General features: G+C 42.6%; 1 protein-coding gene across 1 annotated transcript in view; it reads right to left on the bottom strand.

Annotated features, from left to right (window-relative positions):
- The window catches only part of Adcy10 (adenylate cyclase 10), a 66,032-nt gene that overhangs the window by 21,650 nt on the left and 19,837 nt on the right, over window positions 1-24,545 (bottom strand). The window contains exons 9-19 of the mRNA XM_051186179.1: window positions 24,101-24,292; window positions 22,745-22,863; window positions 22,337-22,413; window positions 19,962-20,151; window positions 17,490-17,545; window positions 11,733-11,889; window positions 9,488-9,680; window positions 7,312-7,398; window positions 5,671-5,945; window positions 2,191-2,327; window positions 647-772 (exon numbers count right to left, since the gene is read on the bottom strand). Coding sequence (XP_051042136.1) covers window positions 647-772; window positions 2,191-2,327; window positions 5,671-5,945; window positions 7,312-7,398; window positions 9,488-9,680; window positions 11,733-11,889; window positions 17,490-17,545; window positions 19,962-20,151; window positions 22,337-22,413; window positions 22,745-22,863; window positions 24,101-24,292 — 1,609 coding nt within the window. The remainder of the gene's footprint in view (window positions 1-646; window positions 773-2,190; window positions 2,328-5,670; window positions 5,946-7,311; window positions 7,399-9,487; window positions 9,681-11,732; window positions 11,890-17,489; window positions 17,546-19,961; window positions 20,152-22,336; window positions 22,414-22,744; window positions 22,864-24,100; window positions 24,293-24,545) is intronic.

Genomic DNA, 24,545 nt, shown 5'->3' with positions numbered 1-24,545 from the left:
CCTGCTTATGGACAAGGATATGAGCTCTTAGCTACTGCTCCAGCACCATGCCTGCCTGCCTACTGCTATGCCCCCCACCATGATAGTCATGAACTCTAACCCTCTACAAACATGAGCCCAGAATTAAATTTTTCTTTTATGAATTGCTTTGGTCCCTGGTGTTTTGTCATGGTAATAGAAAAATAACTTAGGCTGTTGTTATTGTTGTATGTTTTCCCCCCACAGAACCTGCTATTTGCCAGTTCAGCTAATCTGTTAGACCCTAAGTCTCAGTGAGCCTCCTATCTTTACCCCCTCAGTGCTGGGAATAAAATTATGTGCTGCCATGCCCGGTGAGTTCTAGGGATTGCGCCCAGCTCCTTACTCTTGCCTGCACAGCAAACACCTTACCAACTGAGCTTCCTCCCCAGCTCTTTACACTTACCTCTTTTATGCATTTGAATAAGCATTTCTTCGATCCAAAATATGTACAAAGGGAAGGAAGCACCTAACTAGAGGAAGAAAAACCAAACCTTCTGTACAGCCTGCCTACCTGTAAAAACAAGTACTTAAAGAACTTGGTTATCATCTTTCTTTAGACGGTCATCCTAGATGAGGTATAAAAGTAAACCTACTGAAAAATGAATGTGAGTTCAACTTCCTTTACCTTTTAGTGATGCTGGAGGTGACAAGTTCTTTAGCCTGACACCACTTGCAAGGTAACAGATTTCTTTACGTCCCTCAGATATGGAAGTATAAAGGTGAATGTCTTCTGTTGGCCTAACAGAATTCTCTATGGGGAGACAAGAGGGAAGGAAAATTGAGAATCATTAGCCTATCTTCAAAAAGTCTGCTTTCCCTAAAAACTTTGAGAAGGAACTCAGGTGAGAAAGACTAAACAGGGATATTTTGGTTCACCAAATGTTCTAGAACGTTTTAAATAAAACTGGCCTATGAAAATCTAAATTAACTCAAATTATTTTGTTTCCCAACCTCCAAAACAAGAATTGGTACTATTGGTATTTCCATAATACTTTTAATTCTACAAAAAAGGCGGTCATAGTCAACCTAGACTCCATCCAGAATTAATATGGAACTATGTGTGTAACGAGTGTGTTATTTGGGGCTGGTGCAGCGGCGGGACAAGACCGGGCCGCAGGAGGAAAAACAGTACTCGTTACAAATATGCTTGCTCCTATTCCTATGGGCTTTTAAGAGAGTAAGGACATGGCTATAACCAGAGGGAGATTTAAAATGGTGAGGCTTGCCAGGTGGTGGTGGCACACGCCTTTAATCCCAGCATCAGGAAGAGGAGGCAGGCAGATCTCTGAGTTTGAGATCAGTTTGGTCTACAGAGTGAGTTCCAGGATAGCCAGAGCTACAAAGAGAAACCCTGTGCTAGAAAAAAAAAAAAAAAGTGAGACTTGAGAATGAAGATGCTTACTAAGTTGTTTTATCCCCTACTCCAAAATGTGTATCCCTTAAGTTATTCATAGAATACTTGGTGGGTGAGACAAATACAAAGGTGAATACAGTCAAGCACCCAAAGACTGCCAGGCAGTAAGTAGCTCAGCAGTGAGCATAAGCAGTAAGTCCTAGACAGTTCCTATCAATTAATTTATTAAAGACTAATCTGTGAGTGTGCTCCCAGGCCTCTTGGTGCATAAAGCTATGTGGACAGATAACCAAAACAGCAGGAAGAGTGAGCAAGACTAACAAGCAAAGAGTAACATGTTGTTGGAATAAAGTCAAATGAAGTTTCAAAAAGACTCTGACTGCCTGGGGCCCTTATATTTTCCCATGTTCTTTCCTGTCTATCAGATATGATTGATACATACATGTGCACACACACACACACACACACACAGTTTTTTTAAGACAGTTTCTCTCTATAATCACCCTGGCTGTCCTGGTACTCACTTTGTAGACTAGGCTGGTCTTGAAATCACAGAGATCCATCTGCCTCTGCCTTCTGAGTGCTGAGATTAAAAACATGTGCCACCACCACCCAGCTAGGTGTGCATTCTTTGGCCCATCCCTGGAAGTTTAGGTTAGTTGGGTTTTCCTAGTACGTAGGACCTTAGATATAGTGCTTTTTTACTCTCTGAGAAACCCTCTTCCACTGGAAGCAGCCGTGGGTAGCCCCAATCCTTGCCACCTTCTCTGCAAAGAGACTTAGTAACAGAGTACTAGTAAGAAAGAGTCACTTACTGAACAGGTTACCCCAGGTCACGTTTGTCTTTTCCTCAGACTCTGCTTGCTGAAAAAGGAGAACTCTGTGGTGGTCGAGGTTTTTGAGCAATTCTTCACAGTAAAGTGGGATCCCACAGCTCCCCTCCACCAGGTACCTGAGGGGAAAACAAGAAAAAGTGTTCACATGAAAAATCAACTGTCAGTAAAGAACACACACTTTCCTCCTGCATGTGCTTCAACTTGTTATCAAGTTTAGGATTGTTTTTTCTCTTTTGTTTCCAGTGCTGGGGACTGTGCATTTGAGGCATGGGCTTTGCAGCTGAGACATTCCCCTCTTGTTTCAGTTTTCAAAATGGAAGCCTTGCTCTCTTCTTCATGCCATGGGTGATAACTTTGATTAGCCTTGGTTAATTCAGTCAAATTTTCTTTAAAACATATAACCGAGTTCTAGCAACATGGATCAATGGTTAATGACACTTGCTGTGCAGGCTTGACAGCCTGAGTTTGATCCTCAGAATCTGTGTAAGAGAGAACCAACTCCTGTCTTGCCAGCACACACATAAACATATAAACACACACACACACACACACACAGAGTCAGGAATGCAAAAAGGAGGTTATCTGCTGAAGAGAAAATTGAATAATAGGAATAAGAGTTGGATAAGAGAAGTTAATAGGGTTGGGTGACCTTAATTACATAATACACATATATGAAAATGTCATAATGAAACTCATGTGTAATTAATAGATGCTAGTAACACCTACACTCAGATTCCACCACACACATCTCTTTTAAAAATAATATTTTAAGTTTTATGTGTATGGGTGTTTTGCCTGCATGTGTCCATGTACCACATATATGTTTGATACTCTCAGTGGCAATTGGATCCCTTGAACTAGAGGTACAAATGGTTTGAGCTCACCATATGGATGCTAGGAATCAAACACTGTCCTCTGGAAGAGCAGCTAGCACTCCTAACTGCTGAGCCATCTCTCCAGTTCTTGCCTTACTTTTTTGTTAGGTAAAAGACACCATGCGTACTAGCTTATTTTTCAGCTATTTTCAACCCACAACAGATCCTCACCAACCCTCTGTGTCAGCAGATGTTTCTCATTCCCTTTTGTTATTACCCACCATCCACCAGATGAATTCACCTACTTTACTGAGCTTAACCAAATATTTGAGTTAATCCTACTGTATTATTAATATAAGTAAAGGCCTCAAGGAAAACTTTGTACATCATTTTTAAATTTTTTGTTATATATTTGAGATAGATCTGTAGAAAATTTTGAATTGATAAGTCAATTGATGTTGGGCTGGGGATTAGATCAGAAGTAGAAATGATTGCTTTGTATGTGTAAGGGCCTTGGTTCTGTGAGAGAGAGAGACTGTATACACTTACAATCGCAGAAAGAGAGAACACACTTGTAATTCTAGAACTTGGGAGCATGAAAGTTCAAAGTCAGGTTGACCTACATAATAAGATCATGTCTCAAAAAAAAAAAAAAAAACCTAAATGTGGGCTGTGGGCTAAAAAGACAAGAGGTAGGAATTGTGCCGCACGAGGACCTGAGTTCAAATCCCTGAACCCATGTGAAGAGCTTGGAGTGGTCACACATGCAGACAGGAGGATTGTCTCCTAGCTCTGGGTTCTATGAGAGACCCTGCCTCAAGACATTAAGTGGAGAATGACAGAACAGGACACCTGACATTGTCTGGCCTATGTACACACATGGATGCACACACCTGCATAAACATGTGCATATATACCACACACATTCACACATACATAAACATACCCCCCCTTACAGACTACAGCCAGGATTTCTGCATCTTCTTCGAATCCCCTTGACAGCGCCCCTTACCAGCACGAAGTAGTTTGGAAAGAACGATGCCCAAATTCCCAAATATTGTCTATAAATGTTTGTTTTCATTTAAATGGACTTGGGTATATAAAATAAATAAATAAATTTAAAAACATACCCCCCTACATGCACATGCACACATGCCCACACACAGAGCAAGTAAGACAAAAATAAAACATCCAAGGTAGACTTAATGTTTATAGTTACATACACATTCATCTACTATACATATGAGAATGACAACTCCCCCATGTATATATGAGAAATACATTCCTTGAATTGTACTAATTGAGCCTTTGTCCCATGCATCGTTTTCCTTGAGTAGGGTAACCTAAATAGAAAGTCGTGGGGTTAAGTGTCTGTAATCCCAGTACTTAAGAAGCCAAGACAAGAAGATTTCTAGGAGGTTAAAGTTACCCAGGTGATACAGTAAACATCAGCCCAGCCAGGGCTGCACAGCAAGATTGTATTTCAAACAAATTGAAACAAAATGAAATGAAAAAAAAAAGTCAAAATTGAACAGAATGGTAGACACCAGAGTGGCCAGGTAAAGGGTCACGGTCTAGTTGTTAAGGGAGCTGCTGTCAAGATGTAGGAGAATCACTGACAGTCTCAGAACACACTCATAAGAATGAGTTTTCAATTTCTGCCTCAGCCCCCCAACCAGCGCTCCTCTATCCCAGCCAGATAAGACCTTGCTGAGCTGCAGGTGTGGTTTGTACAACTTAGCAGCTTCTCTTCCCTGTTAGTTCCCAAACACACATTATCATGCCCCTGGTCACTGCTCATCAAAGAAGGCAGGCCCATACCCAGTGTGATGAAAGAGAAGCAGATCAACTAAGCAATGCTTGAGGAGGTGTAATGGGGATCTACACCAAGCAGGTGATCAACACACATCCTACTAATCATCATGTACAGTCCCTTCAAAAGGCAGGGCAGCTCAACCACTGAAACCGTCACTTCCAAATACAGGGAGGATCCCTGAGGACCCCAACACTCACATAAAAGCAGGGTGTTGTGTGCTGTGGAATAATCCTCTTGGACACTGTAAAGATTCGTCACTCAAATTGTTTACTAAAACACTGATTGGCCAATAGCCAGACAGGAAGTGTAAGGAGGGTGACCAAACTAAGGATGAGGTGAAGGAGAAGGGCTGAGTCAGGAGACACCAGCCAGATGCAGGGGGAGCATGAGATGAATGTTCCATGCTAATAAAGGTACCGTCACGTGGCAAAGTCTAAATAAGGAATATTGGTTAGCTTAAAATACGAGAGTTAGATAGTAACAAGCCTGAGCTATCAGCTGAGCATTTACAATTTATTATAAGCCTCTGTGTTGGTTATTTGAGACTGGTGGCCATGATTGGAAAAGAAATATCTGATTATAGTTTTGTGCATTTGTAATTCCAGGTCTGGAGAGCCAGAATCAAGCAGATCCCTGAGACTTACTGGACAAGCTAACTGAATCAATGAACTCCAGGTTTGGTAAGAGACTGTGGCTCAAAAATCAGATGTCAAATAATTGAGGAATGCTGGGTATCTACATGAACATATGTATCATCACACACACACACACACACACACACACACACACACACACATACACACACACAGATAGAAGGAGATTACTTACGAGTCCAGCTCTGTGGGGATGCTGCTCACACTAAGGTCGACACAGACCTTGTTACGGATTTCCTGAGGCTGCATGGCACCCAGTATGATATAGGTGGTGTTTCGGTTCTTCATTATGGCGCTGGCAGCCTCACAGGGAATTTCGGGGAAGGGAGTCAGGGACATGATGATGAAGATGGGCATAGACCGGATGAGCTTTTCCATGAAGGCCCAGGAGGTTCCATCCACAAACTGGGCCTCATCAATGATGAAAATAATCCTTTTTTCTTTCACTGTCTGGAGAAGGGAAAGACACAGAAACATGCTAGAAGACTCTGGGATCTTGTGCATGGGTGTGTGGAGGATGTGTATTTACTGAGTTTTTATGATTTGCACTATGTAGACCGGGTTGCCCTGTAAATCACAGAGATAGACCCACTTGATAGATGGACCCATGTCTCCAGAGAGCTAGAATGAGAGGTGTGTGCCACCACGACCAGCAAGTGGTGACTTCACAAAGAGAAAGTAAGGAGAGGAGGAAAGGTAGGAAGAGAGGTAGGAAACAGGAAACATTAAAGCCAGGTGTGGCATATACCTGTGATCCCAGCACTTGGGAGATGGAGACAGGAGGATCAGGAGTTCAAGGCTACCTTTCACTGTATCATGAACTCAGAGTCAGCCTGAGTTACAAGAGACTCCCCTCTTTTTTTTCCAAAATAAACAAAACCCTAGGGACAGTTCAGTGGTAAAGTGTATTATTGGTATGCTTAAAGCCCTGAGTTGGATTCTTAGTAAAGTAAAATAAAAAAGGGAGAAAAGATAATGAGATAATGTAGATTTGAAGGATAAGTAGGGTCGTGGGGTATCTGCAAACTCAAAGAAAAAAATAAAACAAAACAGAAAATAATGCTTATTACATAAAAATAACAAACGTGTCAGCTAAAAGTCACTTTAATTTACAGACAAATGATAAATGATCCTGGGGAGATGATTTTTTTCCCTGCAGCATACACAGAAGTACCATGGGCTACACAGTGCTGACGGGGTCAGATCTGCCCATGACACTATTTTAGCTTAAACTATGGTATAAGTTACACTTTAAATAGACTGTGTATCTTTTTTCTTGTACAGGCTACGACTAGTCTGAATTATTCATCCACTCATTAAACATTTAGTGTATATCTATTATTGTTGTGCACAGCTCCAGGTGTTGGAGACATGCAATAGACCAAGAATATACACTGTTCCTGCCTCAGCCTCCAAGTCCTAGGATCTTTTGTGTGCCACTATGCTAGATGTGTGTGTGTGTGTGTGTGTGTGTGTGTGTGTGTGTGTGTGTGTACACATGAGTGTAGATGTCCACAGAGGCCAGAAAGAGTTACCATTCTTTGTGGAGATCTTTGGAGCTGGAGTTGACACAGGGGCTGGGAACTGAATTCAGGTGCTCCTAAGTATTAAGTCATTTCTCCAGTCCCTATATCTGAATTCTGAACAGAGTCAGCTCAGGTTTGGAAGGATGAGAAGAAGGAAGCACTATAGGACATGGCTATCACGTGCTTCCAACACTCTTTGCCAGTAGAGTCTGAGTCCCTTGGGGCAGCTGGCTTTGTGGTCATTTGCCTAGTTCCCTCCCCAGGGGGGCTTGACCCTCAGGTGCTCTTACTTGCTCCAAGATCTTCATAAACAGTGCTTCTAGTTGCATTTGTTTTCTTAAGGCGCTCATCCTGGACATCTCCCGGGAAACGGGGAACTGTACAGAGAGTGAGAGTGTTGAGCAGAGGGAAACAGCAACGGGAGGACGAGCCGCGGGACATAGTCCAAGAAAAACACAGCAACTGTTTTGAAGCTTAAATGGCTCAAGTGCTACATCCCCCCAGTGTCCTTAGTGGCTTGAATACTCTATGCTACTGAATAGTTTTAGGAAAGAAAGGGAGACACTCTGTCTTCACATTTGATGTCATTTCAGCAACAGGGTGACTTTGAGCCCTAGATCAAACAGATTAGGACAGTACAGTTATGAAGGAACAGTGACAAACATGAATCAATAAGTGGCCAATTGGATTTTCCTGAGTATGGCATGTTTGGATACCTCCATTTCTCACAAGGGGGTGTGGGTATGGCTCAGTGGCAGAGCAAATGTGTGTGAGGACCTAAGTCTACCCTTAACTCCTATAAGTAACTAAATAAATGAATGTAAAGGTTTTGTTGTTATTGTTGTTGTTTTGGTGTTTTTTGTTTTGTTTTGTTTTGTTTTGTTTTGTTTTCCAAAACAAGGTTTCTCTGTATAATAGTCCTGGCTGCCCTGGAACTTGCTCTGTAGACCAGGCTATCGTAGAATTCACAGAGATCCACCTGCCTCTGCCTCCTGAGTGATGGGATTAAAGGTGTATGCTCCTGAGATAAATGTAAATTTTAAAAATGTATGTTTAATGTGGGTCAGTTAATTATCTAGACTTCAAAAACCTTATGTTAAGTATTTGAGTTTTACCTGAATGTCTTTAGGACTTGAAACAAATCTTGACTAAGTGATTAAAAACATTTTTTTAAGATTTATTTTGCCTGGCAGGCAGGGGCAGGCGGATCTCTGTGAATTCGAGACCAGCCTGGTCTACAAGAGCAAGTTCCAGAACAGCCTCCAAAGCCACAGAGAAACCCTGTCTTGAAAAACAAACAAACAACAACAACAACAACAAAAAAAGATTTATGTGTATGAGTGTTTTGCTTACATGTATGTATATGCACCATGTGCATGCTTGCTGCCCACAGAGGTCAGAAGAAGGCATTAGATCTTCTGGACCAGGAGTACAAACAGTTATGAGTCCTCTGCAAATAATCAATGCTCCGAACGGAGCCATTTCTTTAGTATCTTGACTAAGTGTTTTAAAGATTTATTTTTAACTGTGTATTTGTATTTATGTGTGAGTGCATGTACCCAAAAAAGAGGCCAGAAGAGGGCATTGTGCAATGCTTGGAGCTGGAATTACAGGCAGGGGTTGGTTGGTTGTCAGTTGCCCATTGTGGACTCTGGGAACCAAATTCAGGTCCTCTGCATTAGCAGCACGTGATTTTAATAGATGAGCTGTCTCTAGCCCCAGATGATCAAGTTGTTTTTAAAGATGGATATAAATGCACTTCAAGGAGAATGGAGAGACATTTTCTTAACACTTTGAATTGCAGAAACAACTAGAAAAGGATAGGAAAGGTGTGCTGGCTAGTTTTATGTCAACTTGACACAATCTACAGTCACCTGAGAGGACAACCTCGATTGAGAAAATGCTTCCATAAGACCAGTCTGCAAGTAAGGCTGTAGGGCATCTTCTTAATTAGAGATTAATGGGGAGAGCTATTCCTGGGCCAGGGCCCTGGATTCTATAAGAAAGCTTATAGTAGTGTGGTGGTAAATGCTTTTAAACCCAGCACTTGGGAAGCAGAGGTAAGTGGGTCTCTGAGTTTGAAGCCAGCCTAGTTTATAAATCGAGTTCCACAGAGACACCCTGTCTGGAAAAACAAAACAAGAACAAAAGCAGGTTAAGCAAATGATAGGTAGGGAGTGGGGAACAAGCCAGTAAGCAGCAGCCTCCATGGCCTCTGTATCAGCTCCTGCTTCCAGGTCCCTGCTGTTTGAGTTCCTGTGCTGACTTCCTTTGATGGTGGACTACGATGTGGAAGTGTGAGCCAAATGAACCCTCTCCTCCCCACCATGATGGTCATGGTGTTCCATCTTAGCAATGTTAACCCAAAGACACACAGAGTCAGATAGCATCAGGCAGGAGCTGCAGTGCTTGGCCCATAGCTAATTTTTTTTTTTTTTTTGCAGGAGTCTAATGCAAGCTAATTACCTGAACATGGAAGATGTCATTGAGAAGACAGTGGAATTTATCATCCAACAGCATCTTGACTTTATTTTGAAGACTGGTCTGCCGTTCTTTGTAATGTTTACAAGTATCTAGACCTAGTACATTAGCCATGAGTATCTGGATGGTATAAAAATTTTGATGGAAGCTGATCTTAGTCAGTGCAATAGCAATAGCCCTGTTCATAAGACAATCGAGAATCAGGAGGACATTTTAAATACAGTCCCTGAACATAGCAAAGGCTGGAGGGAAGTTCTGATTTCTCATATTCAACTGCAAGGGCAGAGATTTATCCAGCTACCCGTAAGCTACTCTTTATTCCTGCTTCTGCTATCCCAACCCCTCCATTGTTTCTTGATGTTAACCTAGATATCTTCTCCTTCCTAGTTCTGCCATCCTGTGTCCATCCTGCTACAATAGTATGCCGCTTCCCATGCCTTCTGTCAACGACCCTCTGAAGGCAATACCTTCAAGAAAACTCAGTGCTATAGTGAGGTACCAATTTTGGGGGCTGGGGATGTAGTTCAACTGAGGCCTGGCTAGTGTGAAGCTTGGAGTTTTCTCCCTAGTACTATCCAAAGCAATTCAAAACCCAAACAAAACAAAACAATAAAATGAGGCAAATCTTGCAGCATTTTCCTACTTAATGTTCTCCAGAGTTCCCAGGGCCTGTTTTTGATGTACAGTCTCTCCAAAGCCTCATTCTGTCATATCTCACCCCTTTCTGCCTAGCCTTCTACCATCTACTGCCACCAAGTGGATGGGCATTCCCTACACAGCCAGGGCTGTGCCTCCTCTCCAGGACTTTGCTTTCTGTTCATCCAGGGATCGATGTCACTATCACAGCCTCTGCAATGGCCTCTTGGGAGACTTTCCTGGTGCCGTGAATGTAGGCTACCTACCTGGTCTTTGCACTTCTGCAATATTCTACTGCATGCCTCTGCCACCGCCCTCACAACATCCTCTCTTCCTTGTCATCTTCTCTAAACTCCTTGAGAGGATGGATAATACAGCACTCATACTCAGGGCACTGACATACTTGGAATTGACTTATATTCTCCAAAATTCATGTGTTCCAGTTATCACAGAATGTGACCTTATGTGGGGACAGTGTAGTTGCAGAGACTCACTCGAGACTGTAATTTGAGCTGGGTGTGGTGGTGCAAGTCAGGAATCTCAGTATTCAGGAGGTGGAACCAAGAGGATCGGGAGTTCAAGGCTAGCCTGGGCTACATGAACCCCTGCCTATAAATAATGATAATAAGTAAATATGTGTACATAGAAAACACACAGGGAGATACTGTGTGAAGGCAGAGATTAAGAGGTGATGTGTCTCAAGTCAAGGAGCACCAGAAACTAGAAATGAAGAACAGGACAGAGTTTTCTTAGTCCTGTGAGGATACCAACCCCACTGACACCTGGATTGGACTCTTAGCTTTTCTGGTTTTGTGGTACTTTGTTTCAGTAGCCTGGCAAATAATACAGCACTTATTAGTTCTTAGAACACAGTGGGAATGTAGTAAGTAATGTAATGACTCAGTGTTTCTTGCTGTAATTATCCCCCTTTGAAACTGACTTTTCTTAGGTATGGCATTAAAGAGTGAGAGATGTTGGATAAAAATAAGATTAACAAGCACTTCCACCTTATATACCCTTTAGGTTATAAAGGGAAGACATGAGAAACTGTTGTTATGATCTCGCTCATCATTATTGTACATCCAGTTCCTTGGAGTGGCAGACAGCTCACCCCGAAGCGGGGCCTTAGGGTTTGTCTTGGGTGAAGACAAAACATGAAGTACACAAGTTTTGCCCTCCATGCAAAGTCTAGCAGCCCAGCATGCTTTAGCCCCATTCTCAAAACTAAAGGGCTTTAGTGGCCTCCTATTGGGTAGTCTCCTGTCAAGTTCCCTAGACAGACTACAAGGGTGGTTGCCACATATTTGCTAAATGTTGCCACCTACCTAGAACACTGGCATTAAGCAGGAAGTTTTCAAGTCTCCAGGTTTGCCCTGACATTAAATTGGGGTTTCCAGAAATCAGTCATATTTCTTTCTCTTAGTTTGAAACTCTTATTGCTAATAACCTATTCGGCTTCAGGGGTCATGATTCCCCAACAACTGTAGTTATCTAGCTCACCTAAGGCAAGTTACAGACAGAAGACACTGAAATCAGGGAAATTCTTTTAAGGATGTCAGTGTTTCCTGAGGTCACATGATTTCAAGACACTCACCTGTGGTTCTCATGCTGGGAGGCCAGGTACTCGATTTCCATCAGCATATGGCTTTTTCCGACTCCTGGTAATCCTTCATACATTAGAACTCTGCTGCAGTTCATCACCAGGAAGTCCTTCATAGCAGACATGAAGTAGTCGATCTCCCTGACACGTCCTGTTGTTTGTTTTTTTAAAGGAGCAAACCCATAGACAGAAAATAGTTTAGAAATAGATTTTAAAAGGCACACAGTGGTACTGCTGTTAAGAATGTGTTTGGAATGCCCATGCAATTGCCCATGGGACTTCTTTGTGGGGCTTTTTGTTGTTGTTTGGTTGGTTTTTCTTTTCTTTTTCTTTTTCTCTTTCTTTCTTGCTTTCTTTCTTTGTGTGTGTGTGTGTGTGTGTGTGTGTGTGTGTGTGTGTGTGAGATGTAGCTCAGGCTGGCTGGCCTCGGTGTTGCTTTGTGGCTGAGAATGACCTTGAAGCCCTACATCCCCTGCTGCCACCTCCAAAGGCTGGGATTACAGGCATGTGTCGCTATACCTGACTTCACTTGTTTGTGGAATTTCTTAAGGCTCTATGCATTCTCAAAAAAAAAAAAATCTTTCTCTAAAGCTATAGTTAGCCAGGTGATTTTGGAAGTTTATTTGGTTACTACAAGCTGGGAAGGAAAGTTCTTTTGTGGCTTCCTAACCCCGCTCCCCCACCAGGCCAGGGATGGAACCTAGAACCTCTGGAATGCTAGCCCAATGTTTTACCACTGAAATATATCTCTATTATCAAGAGAGAGGATTTGTAAGCTCATCACGATTCCATTTAATTGTACTATATAAAAATGGAGTTTCACTTAGATTATACAACTAGGAATTGAACCAAGGCGCTCTAACCTTAAAATAGACCTTATTTTTCTGTTTTCTTTAACAGACTGATTATGCAACTAACACATGCTCACTGTACAAAATATGGAAAATGTAGGAGGAAAAAGAACAATATAAAAACTGTCCTGGGTGACAACCCTACCACTTTTTTTTCTTGGATGCCTTAAAATGTATGCAGTAGGAGGCCAGGCTGAAACCTGGTACTCAGCCCATGTCTTCAAAACCTGGGTGAACACGGAGGAGCTGGAAGAACTGGATTTTCATAGCAACTTTCATAGCAATTGCTGTGAAAAGAATTGAGGGCTCATACTGGGTCATTCCTCCTTTCTTTGCTGGACAGATAATTAAGGAGGTCCCATTTTGTTGGCCATGGTTACAGCACCCATATGTTCAGATAGTATCTAATGTCTTTGCTAAAATAGGATCATGACTTCAGGTAGCAGTGTCCTAGAAAAGGAAGGTATGTATTTTGCCCTGCAGTGGAGGGTTCTGGGTATTGTTTAACAGAAATCACCCTGCAGTAGACTCTGTTGCCGCTCTTGAGCGAAACTTGCTTTAGGTGAAAAAGCATCTGAACTTCCCTGCCATGAGCTGGGAGCTGTCTTGTGAGACTTGAGGCTCCCTTGGAAGATTGGCGTCAAAGGGCCATGTAGTAAAATCCTCCAGCTTTGTTGAATCTGGTTATGTGGAACACTTACTGTCTTTCGATGGATTCTAAAATGAGGTGGTCTTTTCTTTTTTGAGATAGGGTTTCTCTGTGTAGCTCTGGCCATCCTGCCACTTGATCTGTAGACCAGGCTGGCCTCAAACCCAAGAGATACACCTGTCTTGTCCTCTTGAATGCCGGGATTAAAGGTGTTTATCACCACTGCCAGCTAACCTGGCTTCTAAAATGAATTTTAAGTCAACTTATCTTTAAATCTATGCATCATGCTTCTATCTAAACAAAGCCCTGGCTGGACTTGTAATTCCAGCATTTGGGAGAGGATGGCAGGAGTTATTAGGAGCTCAAGAATAGCCTTGGCTACCTAGCAAGCTCAAAGCCAGCCTGGGCAACATGAGATCCTGTATCAACAAAACAAAACAACAACAACAACAAAAACAACAAATGGTAAACAACTGTCATAGTTTTTTTTGTTTTGTTTATTTGTTTGTTTTTTTGGACAGGGACGCTTACCAAAGAAAAACATTTCCCACACTACTGACTTCCTACAATTTGGATACAGCCTTAAGAAAAGTGTGTGGACCTTATTTTTACTCAGTACTGTGGAATATGGCATCAAGAGATTGGTTCATCAACTGGCTCACATTGAGGAAAGCCTGCAGAGCATCCATGCATTCTGAGATTACTGTCAGTCTAGGGGGAGAGGATTAAGTCCCCATCTTTCAGTCATCCCTACAATCATTTCTTGGGATGGAAAACAGGGCTTTTAGGGGAGGGTGAGTATGAGTACTCTTCTGCCTCTCTAGCTTTGAGTGTGGGAGTCTGGGTTTACCATGCTTAACTGCTGCAAGCCTGAGAGTGGGTGGTTTCTGTCGGCCCAAGTGCAGCCGGACAGCTAAGGAGCTACTGACTTACTGCAGGCTTTGCAGACTAAGATTACAGCCAAACATTCCTCCAAAGGGACAGGGTCTCCTCTTAATGGCCTGAACAGTTGTGGCTAGGATTTAACTTTGAATACACCTATCAGAGATGTTAAATCTAACAGCAGGGATCAGCAAGGACACTTCCAAATAACTGTCCCCAGAATCTACGTCCAGGCTACGTTGAGTCTCTGTCACAAGCATACCACAGCCTCCTTTAGACCTACTTCCCTCTCCATCCTGAATTAGCTTTGATAGGGTCCCTGTCACCAAGAGTCCCAACTTCATCACTTCTACATAGATTGTAGATGAAAGTGTATTTGCGGGTGGCAGGGGACTGAATTTTGTGCACACTAACACACACTCTCCTACCAAACTACACCCTTAAGCCCTTATACGCTTAAATATAAACGGTAAAGCCAAATTTCTTGAAGGAAAGCTAAGAAATACTTTCAAAACATATGGATGAGGGGAGAGTTCATAAATAGCACACAGAGAAACACAGGTGTAAAATAAATTGAATTACATTAAAGAATTATGCTCATTAAACATTAGGAAAGTGCTTGCTTTGGCAAAGTATACAATTAAAAATGGAATTATACAGAGATATAGAGATAACATACAAATCTGTGACAGGTTCTGTATTTAAAGAGAAAGAAAAGCCTAGTGTGGTGGCACAGGCTTGGAATAGTACAACTCTGGAGATGGAGACCAGAGGGTCAGGAGTTCAAGGTTGTCCTAAGGCATATAGATAATTTAAAGCCATCTTGGGTCATAAGGACTTTGTCTCAACAACAGTCACCATGACAAGAAAAATACAAGCCAGACCCTGTCTCAACACAAAAAGAAAAAAAAAAAAACCTATCCCAAATGAAAATTAGAAAAGAGATTTGCATAATCATTTTATAAAAAGATAAATAGGCAAAAAGGAACTCACCACATCAGAGCAATAATAAGTAGAAGCTATAATAAGGGGCCACATTGTATACCCCACAGAATTTTCAAGTTCTAAAGACTGACAAAGTGGTTATTAGCAAAGATGGAGGACAATGGTATCATTTACCAAAATTATACTCTTTGTTCTGACAATATCACTCATATATGTATATGTATACATTTACATACATAATAGACAAAATGCATATTTGTGCTTATTTGTATTGTGGTTGTCTGGCTGTGTTGGGGGTTTGAGATGGTGTCTTGTACTCTGGCAGTCTTTTTGCCTCAGCCTTCTGAAAGCTGGGTTTACAGGAATTGCACCAGGCTATTGGTCTTCTATTATAAAATGTTCATAAAAAAGACTGTGTAAAAATGATTATGGCAACATTGTCTTAAGAACCTGGAAATAATCCAAATCTTATATACCATGAAAAATGAATGATACATTTATAAAATGGCATGAATTATAATAATAACCAAGAGTGATTTTCAGAAACAGTCAACAACATGGATATATGTCATAGCACATTTCTGAGTAAAAGATTTGTATAATATACCAACAAACAAACAAAAAGATAAACAAGCATACATGTGCATTTTTGTCTAGCATATATAAATATGTGCATTTGCATGCATACATGTAGATATATGAGTCATGTTGCCAGAACAAAGAGTATGCCAAGGGAAGCAGCAAAGTAAAAGGTTCACATAGGTATTTCCATCTGTGTTCACTCTGTGCTTTTGTGTCCAGATACCAGGCAAGAACTAGGTGTAAGGATATGGAATTCAACTTCTCATCACTTCTCGCCCTTCCTCTTTTCCCTACTAGCTGATGATCCTACAAGTATCAGATCCTCCACAGTGCTGAAGTCCCCTGGACAGCGACCAGGGGTGGCAGGAGATGCTGCACTCAACCTTTGACCCTGGCTTTCTTCCCAGGGATTTGTGAACCTTTCTTGTCCTGTGCCCTTCTGCTTCAGTCCCTTCCCTCATGTTGACAGGCCCTTCCTGGTTAGTTGGTGTTTTGCTTTTTGTTTGTTTGCTTTGTTTTGTTTTTCAAAGGGGGGGGGGTAGAATCAAAGATTCTGTCCCAGTGGAAAGAAAGGTGTTTCTGAGGAAGGGGAGAATCAGGGATGGCAGAGAGGTACCCTCAATAAAGAAGGGTGCTCAGACCATAAACATACCAGGGGGGAAAGTCATGGTAAAACAAAAAGGTCAGATATGGAACAAAAGACAGACTCTCAGGAGGCTCAGAGTAAAGGGGTGGGAGCTGGGCACAGAGGTGTTTCCTGCTCCCGCTTGGTCTTTTCTTCTAACCCTTTCCCACTACAGAAGCTGTGGCCCTGGCCATGTCATTGTGTCCATGCATCTTTGCACATTCAACCCTCCATTTCCTCCTTTTGCACAGGCACTATTGCAGTTATTTTAAAAGTGTGGTTCCACAAGCATAAATTATGAATATGTAAGAGACAAGGCCTTTGCTATGTTGTCCAGGGTGGCCCTAAGTTCCTGGGTTCAAGAGACCCTTCTACCTCAGCTTCCTGAATAGGTGGGGGAGCCATTATGTTGGATTTAAATTATTATTTTTGTTTTGTTTTTAAGACAAGCTCTCACTATGTAGCCTCGGCTGACCTGGAATTCTGATTTAAACCAGGCTGCCTGTAAACTCACAGAGATCTACTTGTCTCTGACTTTTGAGTACTGGAATTAAAGCTGCATGGCAGCATGCCCAGCTTTATGCAACTTTTAAAATAAGCATAAGTAATCCAGAATGTTAGAAGCCCTGGGGCAGGGAGAGGTGAAGAGTGAGGAAGCACATGTGAAGGTTCCTAATACTGTTATTTTCCTTTGTCTTTTGTGCACACGTGCAGTGTATAGATGTACACTTGTGCTCATGGACATGGAGGTCAGAGGTTGACACGCTCTCTAGTTTATCTCCAAGACAGGATCTCTCACTGAACCCAGGGCTCACCTACTGGTAAGACTCCCCAGCCAGTGAGCACCAGGGATCCACCTGTCTCCACCCCCGGCTCTCCAGGGTTACAGAAGCACCCAACCATGCCCAACTTTTTGTGTGGGTTCTGGGGATTTGAACTCAGGTCCTCATGGTTATATCACAGATGCTTTAACCACTGTGCCATTTCCCTGAGTTCATTTTTCTATTTCATGACCCAGGTGATGAATATAACTTCATTTTGTCATCATTCATTAACAGGCATGCTTCTCACTGGTGTCCTTTTTATATGTCTTGTTACAGTTCAATAAAGAAGTTCCAAAAAGGTGGAGCTCGTGCAACATGCACGAGGCCCTAAATTAGTCTCTAGTTGTCCCCCACCCCCACAAAAAAAGTTTCAAATCAAGGCTCACTACCTACCCAGCAAAGGGTAACCCTCATATCTGTTGCAGATGAGATATGCCATACCAAACATGCTAAAGAGAAAGAGAGAGAGAGAGATAAAATGTTAGATTCAAAACAGAAACATGGGAAAGCAATAGTTCTTAGGCTTTTTGTCAGTCTCTAACAAGTCTTCTCCCCTCTAACCAAGAGGGGAGACAGTCTCGTAACAGAGTTCAACAAGTCTGTACTGGCCATTACTGTAGTGCCTGGCAAGTTAGTCAGCAAATGACTCTTGCACCTGAGTTGATAGACAAGAACCCTTGGATGTGCCACAGGGTTTCACATACTGGAGAGATTCTTTCTGTTAATAATAGACTTTGCTGAGTACATGCTATGTGTATAACATAGTTCTAAGTGCTTTAGTACTTTCCTTTTACTAGTATCTTTAATTCTGATCAAAAAATATTATTAAGAAGTATACATGACTCCTGTGTTGGGGCTGTAGCCTATTGAGAGAGCATTCACCTATCACATATGATACCTTAGGTTCAATTCCCAGTACTGCCAAAAAATAACCCACAAAACCCAACCAACCAACCAACCAAACGAACAAAAGAGCAGAGAGGGAAGTACTCTCTAATGTCCATTTTACAAGTGAGTAAACTAAAGAGTAGAGTTTAACGTGCCCAGCATCGCATAGCTAATGGTGACAGTGTCTAAATACAGGCCAGGGTGTCTGACCAATCAGATGTCAGCAAGCATGAGCAAGAGGCTTGAGAGATGCTTGTGCATGAGCCAGCTTCCTCTTGTTCTTCATATAATACTGTGACAACACGCCTGGTGGAGGACAAAACCCACGGAACCAAATTACTCTAGCTCTTTAAGCCCAGCTGCCCTAGCTGTCTCAGCTACTGCCATCTTGGATCAGCCAAAAACCTGCTGAACTCCAGGCATGTAAATAAAGCAGTTTGAGATCAACCCAATATCAGTTGTGTCCGATATTTTCCTGGTGATGGTGGGGGCAACCTGTTAATTGTGTTGGGGATGCAACTCAGCTCTAGTATGAACAGGTCATTGACTTGAGTCCCAGTACTACAAAAACAAACAAACAAACAAACAAAAAACAAAAAAAAAACTCAAACAAAAAACTAGCTGTTTTGTACCACTGTAGTTTATTGTTGCCTGTGAAACTGGGTTACTGAAGCAGTTTGAATCTTGGTTCCCTGGCTTTACTAGAGAGAGATGACCACTGCTGAGTCATTTAGTAGCATTTACATTTATAAAATGGAGATAATTGTCCCTACATCATACAGTAAAACATAGGAATAAACAGTATTTCTGAGACAGAATGCATATTTAATAAGTGCTCACTAAAAATCATCATTACCCATTCATTTGGTCAATAATCATTGCATGATGACCCATATGTGCTAAAGGAGGAGGCTAAGCCCCAGAAATACAACATGAATAAGGTTGACTGATTCTTTAAGACTTAAATTCTAATTTTTTCCTTGAGTAACAGTATCCATTTTCCCTGTTATCCATCCATGCACCACTCATTTATTCATCATTGCTTATGGCCTACTGTGTGCCAAACACTGGAGATATAAGAGTGAACAAAAGCTTATCAATCAGCATCTAGCCTCACTGGGCTCTCCCTGCAGTGAGTAAAAAGTATAGCACGTCAGTAATTGTGATGTAGGAACTGGGGGTGTAATTTGGAGGCAGAGCAAGTACTTAGCATGTATGAGGCCCTGGGATCCATCTCTAGAAGCAATGAATGAAGAGTCTGTGGGATAGTGTGAAGACAGTCTACTGGAAACATGTGCTATTGAATTGCACAAAGGTAAAAAGATGAAAAGGGCTCCCTTGTGGAGTATGGGGTGGAGAATTCCAGAGCCACCCTCACAGAGGGGAAAATTCCTGAGCTATATTTTAAATATGGACTGGATAGAGTGGTGATGATAACAAGTTATTAGACATTCCCAATAAGTGTGTGCAGGGAGGATGGAGTTGAGAAATCTCCCTTGTATGTTATTGCAAGGAATTTGACTGTTAACATGAAGATTCACAGCTATTGAACAATTTTAAGCACACAGGGATACTTGAACATCCAAGCAGGGCTTTAGGAAAGACCCACGAGCAGTATCTTATCCTCTTTTAACCCTCCTTTTGACATTGGGCACACAGTTAACATAATCAGGGGGTACTGAATGGTAGCCAGGTCCACCCGGTATGTACTGAAGTCAGAGGACTCCACTCTGTTTGCACAGCCACTAAAGAATTGCCCTTAGACTCTGGGGCCTAAGTGAAAGATGCGCTCTTCCATCTTGCTATATTGGTAGGATGGAGAAAGATGAGGGTAGGCTAAAGTCTGCACCCAAGTCTGGGAAAGGTATAGATTTCAGCTTCATGAAATGGTTTTGAATCTCAAATGGGGAACCAATCCTCAGCTATCAAATCTCCCCTTTACTAGAAAATATAAAAACAGTCAATGCCCACACTCACACTTTCTCATTAAGGCCCAAACACTGATACACTGGTCCAGAATCTGCAACGCCTTTCATGACTTTCTTTGGAAGCTCCTTAAAAAAGTAGGCTGGTAGATTGCTGCCATCATAGGTGACAGAGTCGCAGGTCACGATGCCTGGGTAATACATCATCATCCTGGCAGCAATATTGACCTTCTGACCGATGACTATGACAGGAAGGGCAAGTCAAAGAGGAGAAAAATCAAAAGCTGTTAAACTCCTTGTAACTTGAGGCCATTCCCCAAAAGGGCTCTTCCTTTTATTTCTTCTGCCTGTCATGAATAGCACATGAGTTTAGGCTTCATTTGCCCAGTGCCTATTTTAAACAATCTTCAGCAGTTAACTCAGCTGGTAGCAAAGTTTATGTCTCACCTGGTAAACCAAGAGGATGGTCTGATTGGGGATAGAGAGGCCTTAAAAATAAAGAGCTGTTTGTAAGGGGAATGGTCACAAGCCTGGGGGCTCTTGGGTAGGCTGTAGCTTATCTTCTATGATGAAGCAGACAAGCACTATGTTGGTCTAAGGCAGTGGTTCTCAACTTTCTTAATGCTGTGACCTTTAATACAGTTCCTAATGTTGTGGTGACCTCCCCATAAAATTTTATTGCTACTTCATAACTATAATTTTGCTACTGTTACAAATCATAATGTAAATATCTGATATTAGACCCTGGGGGATAACAACTCAAGTTGAGAAAACCACTGAGCCCCTCAAAATGGTGTATTTTGCTGAATGAAATATCATTTGGTAATTCAGTGCACACATGTGTGTTTGTGTATGTGTGTGAGTGTGTTGTTCATTTGTCTGTTTTAAAAGAGTCTCTCTGTGTAAGCTGGCTGGTCTGGAACTCACTATGTAGACTAGGTGACCTGGAACTCACAGAAATTGGCCTACCTCTGCCTCCCTAGTGCTGGGGTTAAAGGCGTGTGCACCACCTCTAGCCATGATTTTGTTCTGTTTTGAGACATGGTATCACTCTGGTGCTGCCCTTGAGCCCCTAGTGGTCCATTTCTGCTACGCAGGCCATAGTTCCCAAGGTCCCACAGCTTCCCAAAACAGCAGCACCATCTGAAGCCCAAGTGTTCAAGTATATGAGCCTATAGGGAACATTCCACATCAGCCATAATGTCTCCTACAGGCTGTTTTCCAGTGTGTTTTATAATGGGGGCAAAAAGTGTTCTTAATCCTGTTATAGCATAACTTTACCTTTGAGTCATTTTTCCTTCTCCATTATCTCAAATGTCAGGAATGCCACACCCTGCAGGCAATTGTCTCAGTACAGGGATCTAGTAGTAACCATTTCTCAAGAGACCAATGAACACATACCACGGTTTGGCCGACTCTGGCTTCACATGTCTCTTGCCTGTTGGCCCTAGTTCCTCCCTCTGTATACTCCTGGATCTATCATCAACACCTTGAGGACAGGGTAAGATGACAGCTCCTCTGTTCCTTCCCTGTCTTGCTTCATGACCCTTCACCTCTTTGATGATGAAATCATTCAGTGAGTAACCAGACCTGGCTTCAGGGGCCAGACCTGCTGGAACTGGAGTTAAAGATGGTTGTGATCCACTATGTAGGTGCTGGGAGAGGAATCCAGCTCCTCTGAAAAGGCAACAAGTGCTCGTAACTGCTGAGCCAATCCTCTAACCCCAACTGACTTTATACCTCATTTTTTAAAAAGATTTATTTATTTTTTATACATACAGTATTCTGTCTGCATGTATGCCTGCAGGCCAGAGGAGGGCACCAGATCTCATTATAGATGGCTGTGAGCCACCATGTGGTTTCTGGAATTGAACTCAGGACCTCTGGGAGAGCAGCCAATGCTCTCAACTTCTGAGCCATCTCTCTGCCCGCCCCCCCTTTAAGGTTAGCTAGGTGCTACTCAATCTTTCTGAGCTAGCAGGTTTTCTTTCTTTATTTATTTTTAATTTATTTATTTTGATTTTTTCCCCCAGTGTTTTGCATGTATGTATGTCTGTGTGAAGGTGTTGGATCCTGGAGTTACAGACAGTTTAAGCTGCCATGTGGGTGCTTGGAGTTGAACCTGGGTCCTATGGAAGAGCAGTTTTTTTTTTTTGTTTTTTTTTTTTAAACCACTGAGCCATCTACAGTCCTGATTTTATACATCTTATAGTCACCCATGGCACCAGAAACACATATACTGCAGGCCTGGCATTGTCATGGAACAAAGCAACATGGCTTTTCTCTACTTGGAAAGACTAAACTCTCTGGGGGATGAGCCCATAGCTCACCTCTCCCCACCTCGTCTTTTCTAACGACCTCTCCCACAGAGCCCAATGTCACATAGTGTGTGTGCTAAAGTAGAGAAACTAGGCCAGCTCTACACACCTGTGTACTCATGTCTCACAGTGTGTCCAACGATGCCACAGAAGACAATCCCGCTGGCGACGCCAATGGAGACGGTGCTGACACCAAAAGGACAGTGTGGAAGACAGAACAATAATGAGCATTTGCAGAAAAGACAGTGAGCAGAGGAAAGGTGGTAAGGGTGGGGAAATGGCTTAGGAAAGGGAGGAGAGGCTGTTTCAAACAAATGACTCTATTTTTTACACTCAGTTTAGGACAGTCATACTCAGCTGAGACATGTGAAGGAAAGGGTGTTTGAGAAACCCAACCAAGTTCCTCCCTCCTTCCCTCCCTCCCTCCTTCCCTCCCTCCCAGCTTCCTGTGCCCCCACCGTCTCTGTCCCTTTAAGACGACCCAGGAGTACTAGCTGGGATCAGGGTCAACACTCACTGGATCTTGTGGACTTGAGAACAGAAGTCAAATATGTCCACGGCACTTTCCAAGGCATGTGTGATTTCATCAGGTGCCTTTTCCCCGGGGAACCCAAAGACACAGAGGAAGGAGCACCCCTGTGAGCAAGAGAGTCAGCAAGCAGCTCCAGTCGCCCTCAGCTGATGGACTGCTGATGTCACAGCAGTCTTCCCTTTCCATTTCTGTCACATCTGCCCTATGCTTGGCGAATCAGTAACTCCTAGGGCACCATCAGTAGCGTAGCTCGTTTCTTTGTGAAGGACTTACTTTAGCTCCAGAGATGGCTCCTGCTGAGCTACTTGTATGTACTCTTGTCTGCTCTTTCTTGTGGACAAGGCCTTGGGCTTTGAAGGATGACATTTAAGTCTAAAGGCACAACAGAGTGCTGGAAAGGATAGAATCTGTCAAGGTAACTTAGGACATGCCCATCTTTAGTTCCAGCACCAGGAGGCAAGGGCAGGCAGGTCTCTGTGAGTTCCAGAAAAGACTGACCTACAAAGCAAGTTCTGGGACAGCCTGCAACACAGTGAGGCTCTGTCTTTAAAAAAGCCCACAGGGGTGTGTGTGTGTGTGCACGCATGCGCAGGTGCTTGTCTGTAGAGACAGCTCAGCCCTTGCAGAGGACCTAGGTTCAGTTTTCAGCACCCACATAGTAACTCTTACTCATCTATGACTCCAGTTCCAAAGGCTATAATGCTCTCTCTTTTATCCTTTTTGTGCACCATACATGCATGTGATGTACAAACACTCATGTAGGAAAAATACCCATATACATAAAAATTAACTTAAAAATGTTGTAAAAAGAAGGCTCGTTGAATAAAGGCAGACAGAAATGGTAGAAGAAAAGAAGTAACTTCCGGAAATAGTTTTCCGACCTCCACATGCAGACCTTGGCACACATATGCTCATACACATATGCTCCTATAAAATAAAATATGGTTCAAAACTTTTTAAAAGACTATTGAGGCATCATGGCACTCAAGAGACAGAGGCAGACACATCTCTGAGTTCAAGGCCAGTCTGGTCTACAGAGTGAATTCTGGAATAGTCAGAGTTGCATGGTGGGATCCTGTCTCAAACAAAACAAAACAAAACAAAACAAACAAACAAAAAAAACCCAATAATACAGAGTAATCATGAGGCTTAGCTAATCTAGGAAAATTGTTGAGAAGAGTGCCTGGCATATTGGCCATGTATAAGTTGTTATAAAGACTGGTATCCTAGGTTAAATGTCCCATCATCATCTGTTCCCTCTGCCTCGCCAATCAATGTCCTTGGCCATAAGTGCTAACCTCACACTACTGGTAGAATTCCCAGTCTGCAGTTCATACTTACCTTATCAAACATGAAAACCTTATTGATCTGGCCTCGGAAGACCTTCAAGACAGAAGTGATGTGCACACAGGCAGCTTGGATGGCCGAACCTATGACTTCCGCTTTGTCTTGCTCTTTAAACATTAAGTTCACAAACACTATAGTCACAGGACGAAGCTCAGATAAATAGCCCCGAAGCTGCTTGTCATCAATCTGCAAGGCAGAGGGCAGCTTTCTGCAGTGCATGTCCTAGGCAGTAGAACCTTTCAACACCACTCTAGGCCACACCCCAAGTCACTGCTGGGAAGAAAGCCTTTTGAGATGCTGAGGCAACTGAAGCTATCAGGCTGTGAGGTACAATACACAGCCAGCCCATGGGAAAAAGAACCTGGCCAGAACCCATCATCCTAATGTCTTCCCCAGCACACACACACACACACACACACACACACACACACACACACTC

Source organism: Phodopus roborovskii, unplaced genomic scaffold (genome assembly GCF_943737965.1).
Source record: "Phodopus roborovskii unplaced genomic scaffold, PHOROB, whole genome shotgun sequence".
NCBI lineage: Eukaryota > Metazoa > Chordata > Mammalia > Rodentia > Cricetidae > Phodopus > Phodopus roborovskii.
The sequence above is the reverse complement of the archived record's forward strand: the minus strand, read 5'-3'. Positions and strand labels throughout refer to the sequence as shown.